Raw genomic sequence first — 7,036 nt, forward strand, 5'->3', positions numbered from 1 at the left:
CAGTAAATCCGAGAGTTCTGTAAAATGAGATGGAGGTGAAATGAGGGTCCTGATACGTACCAACCCCGTTATATCCCAGTAATCCCAGAGTTTTGTAAAATGAAACGAAATAAACTGAAATAAAGCCTTGAACAGGACAAATAGAAACTAGAAATAACAAACAGACCTCGTCCATCCACATTTCAGAGAACTTACCGAATTTTATCCACTCGTCCCTCTTTGACCCGATTGAGAAAGGATCAAGTTGCGATTATTCGGGATTTGCTTTCAGTCCGGCAATCGATTGGAGAATAAGGTATGGTGTTTCATGTCTACCGTAATGATGTGTAATTTCACACAACAGAACACGTGTAGCATAAAGTTGCGACGTGTAAAGTTACGCAATGCATTACGCATAGCATAAAGTTGCAGCGTGCAAAGTTATGCAGCGTAACACGCGATAAAGTTGCAGCGTGTAATATTATGCAGCACGGGCTTGCGTTACTTACTGGATTACTTTTTTATGTGACTCGGATGCGTGATAGGTTTGCTTTCGTATGTTTGACTGATACTGGACGTATATCTCACCACAAAACTTTTCACCTCGATGAATCTCATCGTAGAGATTTCTTCAAGAGATAGGATGAACTTTCTCCAGTTGATATTCTAGCATTAACCTCTGCACGTTTTTTTCGCAATTCATATTAAACAACTCTCATTATTATTACCTGCCGTTCAGAACGATGACTTCGTCACTGTTAGACCGAGATTTCTCACCACCGAGCTCGTTTAAAGATGGAGGAACGGGTGATCGATGGCGTATAAAAAATGAAAATTCGGGTAGTGAACGTTGGAGATCGAGTAATGATGCGGAAACTGGTGGTATTGGTAATGATGGTGGTCCTGTTGGAGGCGGCATTGGTGGTGGAAGTGGTGCTAGTGGTAGTGAACGTTGGTTACGACGGGAAAATGCTACTGATCGAATGATAGGTGGTCAACGTCGTGGTAGCAGTCGTGAACGTAGCCCACGAAGACTTCGAGATAGAGGTTGGTTTGTGAAATTATATGAGATTATGGATTAAATTTGAGGAAAATTTGAGGATGTAATGTTAGAGTACAAATATCCCCCTCACTTTGATTGACCTTTGAAATCATAATTCTTGCAATTACTTAATTACTGAGAAGCATTTGAAATACGACAAAACATTTCGAGAATTTTCTTGCCACGAGATTTTCACAATGTTACTCTACCGTTAAGTAGCAATCATCATATAGAGTGCGTGCCATATGATTTGCATGCGTTGCACACATGATTAGTTGATTTGGTTTACATTCGGATCACCGTCTTATCTTTCGTATGATCATAATGGCGCAGAATATTACGTGGTTTCTCGTTGTTTCATTTTCGGCATTTGTTGTTTTCCAATCGGCAATATCAAAAGCAAATTTTAAAATTTATTTAGTTGTTTAGAAAAGTATCATAACTTCGGTTGGTTTTTTTCTTTTTTTTCCGGAACAAATCATTATGGTCAAATGTTTGGGAATACATTGATGTAGATCTTTGATCCAGAAGTCCTTTTTTGTCCTCGTAAGTCACTGATTGCTTCATCTAATTTGTGGATAGTTGCTTTTTCATAGAAATCTTCACTGAAATCTTCGGCCACGCTTTTTTTTAAGACTGTTTCATCTGTACATTTGTGAAACAGTCACGTTGGACATTTTCTGGCATAAATTTAGATGGTCGTCGAGGCGGCGCTGGTGGTGTACGTAATGACCGAATGGTTTACATTGCAAATATTCCATATGACGTACGTTGGATGGAATTAAAAGATTTGGTTCGAGAAAAAGCTGGTGAGGTATGATGTGTTTTCTAGTTGGCTTTGACTTTTGTAGGTTTTCGCATTATTTACGGCTGTTTCCAGAGGTACTATTCTAATTATGACTACGTACGTACATGCAGCTGGTAACACGCATGATTTGAAAATATGGCAAAGTTGCATTCAACGGCTGTTGTCGATTTTCCCTTACTCCTATGTTTAGTCAATCGCATCAGAACGTTGTGAAAGTGAAATTGAAAAAAGAGAAACCTTTATTTGGTTTTTGTTTAGTTTCGAATTTACTTGAATGTCGGTTTTCTTATTCCGTTGAATGATATCATCCGGTTGGATTTGCTGTTTTTCTTATAACAATAATTAAATTGTTCTTTCTTGAAATATCGAGCGGTTGGACTGAATATCTCCTGTTAAATAACAGGATAGTCCAATCATTCAGTCAGTGTAACACGTTTCACTCATTCATGACGTGACTGTACTAGACATGTCGCACATGCGATCCCTCGAGTTGTTCTTGAATCAACCATCAGGATTTAATTCACACGTGTGAGATTGGTTGTTGATGGTTCTGGCGATCGGCTTCTTTGAATGATTCAAAAAAATTTGCTCATTGCATTCATTATTATGATGCTAACCATTGATTGAATTACCGCACATTATAAAACGCCCAAATCATATTTAATAAAACACAAGTAAAGTTAAGGCAGTAAAATAAGGAAAAGATTCTTATCCTTGAAATAGTTAAAATTCCTTCTTTGGTTATTTAGGTTAATTTTGTGGAGCTTCTGGAAGACCGTAAGGGAAAGTCGAAAGGTGCAGCAGTTGTTGAGTTTCGAGAAAAAGAATCAGTTCAGCGTTGTGTCGACGCTTTGCATCGTTATCCGATGAATGATCGTTTGCTTACAGCAAAGGAAATTCGAGTAAATATTTTGTATTTTGTGACTCATGCACATTTCTTAGTTCATCTCACAGTTTTTCATCCTCCTCCTAAAATGTCTTAGTTTTTTTTTTTTTTTTTTTTTTGGTTGGATAACTGCCTCATTAGTTTGATATATACGCTACTACATCGGTAGTTCTAGCTGATAATTTAGCTATAAAAGGAAAGACGTGATGCATGTTTAGTCTTTTTAGTTTCTTTTCGATCTTCTCTGACTTTCTCCTTCCCTGAAAACATCATAGGATCAGTGAACATCATAGTTGGTATTTAACTGAGCTGTTTCTTCTTTTTCATTTGATCAGTAACCGATCAGTTTATCAAACTTCAAACTGCTGTCCCTTTTTTTTTTTCACTGATACATCGTTGAATCTGTTCTTAGGATGTGAGATAATAATCAGCAATTACCCTACACTTGAAATTTCCTGAGTCGATCGATTTATTATTTACTGCGCACTGTTCTACATATTGTTGACTCCATTGCTTATCTTTCAAATTTTTGAAATGAACCATGTTCAGGATCCTGTTGCATTTTTTCGAAAAGTTAAGGAAGACACAGGTGTTGATTTTTTAAACGGTCTTCATGGTGGAACTGCTGCAGCAAGTTTGGATACTCGTAGCCGTCAGGAGGAGCAGTTTGAAACGTATGGCCTTAGTCCGGCATTTCTGCGACAACTTCATATCACAGGACCATTGACAAATCGTGTTTTTGTGTCGAACGTTAGTTTCACGTGTTATTTGACAAGGCTTTCCATACACTGGCCTACAGCGTGCTTTGGATTTTCATCTTGCATCTCAGAGTTCAAATTTTCGAAGTCATATCTGACTTTGGTTTGTTTTTTAATATTTTCAACGAAAAATTCAAATTTAGCTCCCGTACAACGTACAGAGTGGACGAGTGACAGACTATTTCTCACTGGCCGGTAAAGTTACATGGGTTGATCTTCAATTAGACAAAGAAGGTCGCAGTAAGGGTATGGCTGTTGTACAATTCACTCATCCGATCGAAGCAGTGCAAGCTATTTCAATGCTGAACAATCAACGTGTTTTTGATCGCCAAATCAATGTCAAAATGGATAAATTTGATCCGATTGATGACCGGAAAGAGGGAGAGTTGCCTGTGGGTTTGCGTGGAGTTGGCATGGGTTTGGGCGCAAATGGTGCACCATTAGGCGATGTTTCTTCAATAATTTCGTCGCTCACCTCCTCGACAACATCTCATAATTCCTATGATAGCACATCAACATCGTTTACCAATCAGTCTGCCTATCAAAGTGGTCCTGTATCAGGCCTTCAGCCAAGTAGCATTTCTTCGGTTATGCCATTTTCATCTACATATACATCGTCATCTGCATCTCTCTCAGCTCCCAGCTCTGCTTATTCTACATTCGGTGGTGTCGGTGGTTTCAGTGGTTCGCGTTCGATAATTATCAAAAATGTGAGTTCTGCCTTTTGCTAGATTTCAGCAAAGGAATTGATGATTTGAATGGATGTTGTAATGTTCTCGGTAACTTCTGCATTTGGACTGATTTCCGACAAAGCATTGTGCTGGTATGAATCTTCTTCCGGTTCATTGAATTATGTTTGAAATATATCAAAAATCAGACTATCATCAGCAGTTCGTAGCACATCACAACCACTGCTTTCAGCTTCCTTTGGATTACACATGGCAGATTGTGCGTGACCGTGTTCAGCAGTTTGGTCCAGTAGATCTGACGGAAATGATTGCACCAGGGTGTGCTAAAGTTACTTTTGCTGTAGCTGCGGATGCGGAACGCGCCCGTAAATCTCTTCAAAATACCACCGTTGAAGGACGTGTTATTGGGGTCGAATTCCTGGCCTGAAGAAAGTGAAATTTTTACTTTCTTTGAATTATTAGCCGCATTTGCGATATTGTATCCCATCCGATCCATCTTCGTCTTTTGTTTAATACTTCTTAATCGCTTGAATTTTGAATTCTGAATCATGCGAGGAGCTTTACCACTTTTGGGGAATATTTTGGAGATGAAGGAAAAGTCTCGTTAAATAAATAAAATAGTATGCAAATGGTTTTTATTTTGAGAGGCGATAATACCGAATGTCTGTTTTATGATTCCATTTTTGTTCTGTCTCGTTATTTAATGCATTTTATCTTCGAGAGAGCATTTTAGATCGACTTCATACTAAGCATATTTATTTTTTAGATTCGTTTAAATCGGTTAATATTCATCTGAGTAGTTTATCAAGTTTATGATAAGGTCGTTTAGTTTTCTTCTCACATTCTCCAAAGACGATGTCGTTCATGGTCATATATTTTTTTGGACCTGAGTCATGTTTTGAAATAAATTTTCAATAAAGAGAATATTTTTGTTTGTTCTTAAGGAAGCTTGCGTTTTTACGTCTGAAATGAGGTGACTTCGATCATCACTCACCCGCGTCATTCGTAATTAATCAGTGTGTAATCCTTCTTTCTGATATGTTCAGTAAGTTTCATAGGGTTTTTCATGAGTTTTAAGGTTTTTTAGATTCAATTCTGAAGAGGATGCTGAAATATGAATAGAAAACTTTCAGTGACAATTTGGCTGAGTAATGTTGTCTGAGAGTCGTTTGTAGATACCGTCATCGATATTTGTTTTGTGGTGCATGTTGATGATAGGGTGAAATGTGATAGTGTAAAGGTTAGAATTATGATGTAATCAATATTAGTACATAAGGGGAATATTACGATTGAAGTATTCATGATTATTGTTGTGGAAGTGATAGCACCTACCTGGTTTGCATCATCATCTCAGTGGTATCATTTTACTCTTTTCAAGTGGCGGTTAAATTATCGTCGTTTGATTAAACACTAACAAGATGGTATTATGGGAAAATGTTTAAATTATTTCGTGATGGTATCGTACGACAAGATCCTTGCTTATCGTCAAATAATTATCGGTAATGGAGATACTTCAAGGAGATTCAACTATATTACTTTTTCTTGCGCAATCAACAACAAGTGTATAGATTGGTTGAAATTAACGGTAGTAGTCTTTCGAAATGTATATAACAGGTTATTAGTTTCTTTTATTTACATAGTCAAGTATACACAGTCATAGATATTAACAACAAAATGTTTCTATCATACTATCAATCAAAAAATCATAAAAAATCACGTTCAGATTTGTTATTTGACATGATCTGAAAGGTGTTTGGTTTTTCAATAAGTGAAATTTGTTTTAACAGTAATGTTAACTATAATACTTATCAAGCATTATAGTTAACATTATTCTTAAAGCAAATTGCTTATCAAGAAATCGCAATCTAATAAATAATTAAAGTTCAACAATCAGTAATGTTCATCTCATATATACCAAATCAATGGTCTAGATATTACCATGAGGTATGTTAACCAAGATATATCTAAGTAACGAATGATTGGCCGCTTAAAAATCTTGGGATACAATCATTCTTCCCAGATTAGAACTAAAAAGATCGTGATTTAAAATAAACTAGGTAAGGAAATATTATCGTTGATAAAACTCAATCCATTTTTTTTTAAACAGTTTCCTCCTTTTTTTCTTTTTTAAGAATTTGAATTTTTAAATAGTTCTTTTTCTCAACTTGAGATGTTAATAATTTGCTAAGGATGGAAATGATAATTAAATGTGGCAATCGGATTCATTCATCTTTCTAATTTTCATTCAATGTAAATTATTATACTGTCCCGTTTGCAAATGAAATACATATTTTTCTTTAATGCATGTAAGGAGCCTTTTTTTTTTTTTTAAGGTTTTGTTTTCTGTGGGACAAAAGGTGTTGTGTGTGTGTGTGTATGTGTATGTGTATGTTTGTGTGTGTGATTTGTTGAAATGAAATAAATATATGATTGAGATGTTCATAAACACACATCCATCATTACATACCAAAATGAATTTAGCTATGAACATCATTGTTGAGGTTTGTAAGTATGTGGAAATGCTTCAAGATAATTAAATCAAAATGTGGACCTTTTGATTGCTCGTTGACAAATAAAATAATAGGAAAGAAGGAAGAAAGAAAGAAAGAAAGAAGAAATGGTTGGATGGGATGGATAAATTGTATTTTCGAGTAATTGTTGAAGTTAACAAACGATAATATGAAAGGAAAAACGTGAAGCTTAAAGGCAAAAATAAACGAAATTACGCTTACAACAAGTGCTATTTCCTTTCTAATTTTCATTGGAAATGATTTTCTTTTTTCTTTTCTGAAACGAAGAAATTTCGTTCACTTCATTTGCTAGTTTCTTTCTTTCTTTCTTTCTTTCTTTTCTTTTTTTTTTTCTTTTTTTTTT

At 35.7% G+C, this 7,036-nt stretch overlaps 1 protein-coding gene across 1 annotated transcript; it reads left to right on the forward strand.

Moving 5' to 3' along the window:
• The first annotated feature begins 211 nt into the window (after nt 1-211).
• On the forward strand, nt 212-5,084 carry LOAG_11268 (hypothetical protein). The gene is made up of 7 exons (XM_020448324.1): nt 212-295; nt 719-1,026; nt 1,717-1,835; nt 2,579-2,731; nt 3,265-3,465; nt 3,617-4,183; nt 4,395-5,084. The coding sequence occupies exons 2-7, from the start codon at nt 723-725 to the stop codon at nt 4,587-4,589; spliced, it is 1,539 nt and encodes a 512-aa protein (XP_020301521.1). The 5' UTR covers nt 212-295; nt 719-722; the 3' UTR covers nt 4,590-5,084.
• The last annotated feature ends 1,952 nt before the right edge of the window (nt 5,085-7,036 follow it).

The sequence above is a fragment of the Loa loa genome (assembly GCF_000183805.2).
Source record: "Loa loa unplaced genomic scaffold supercont3.139, whole genome shotgun sequence".
In the NCBI taxonomy this organism is placed as follows: Eukaryota; Metazoa; Nematoda; class Chromadorea; order Rhabditida; family Onchocercidae; genus Loa; species Loa loa.

Excerpts from the sequence above, each read along its gene's own strand:
- LOAG_11268 (XM_020448324.1), top strand. The coding sequence starts at position 723 with ATGACTTCGTCACTGTTAGACCGAGATTTCTCACCACCGAGCTCGTTT. Across the intron at positions 3,466-3,616 it reads ATCGTGTTTTTGTGTCGAAC|CTCCCGTACAACGTACAGAG; the intron begins GTTAGTTTCACG and ends ATTCAAATTTAG. Across the intron at positions 4,184-4,394 it reads GTTCGATAATTATCAAAAAT|CTTCCTTTGGATTACACATG; the intron begins GTGAGTTCTGCC and ends CACTGCTTTCAG.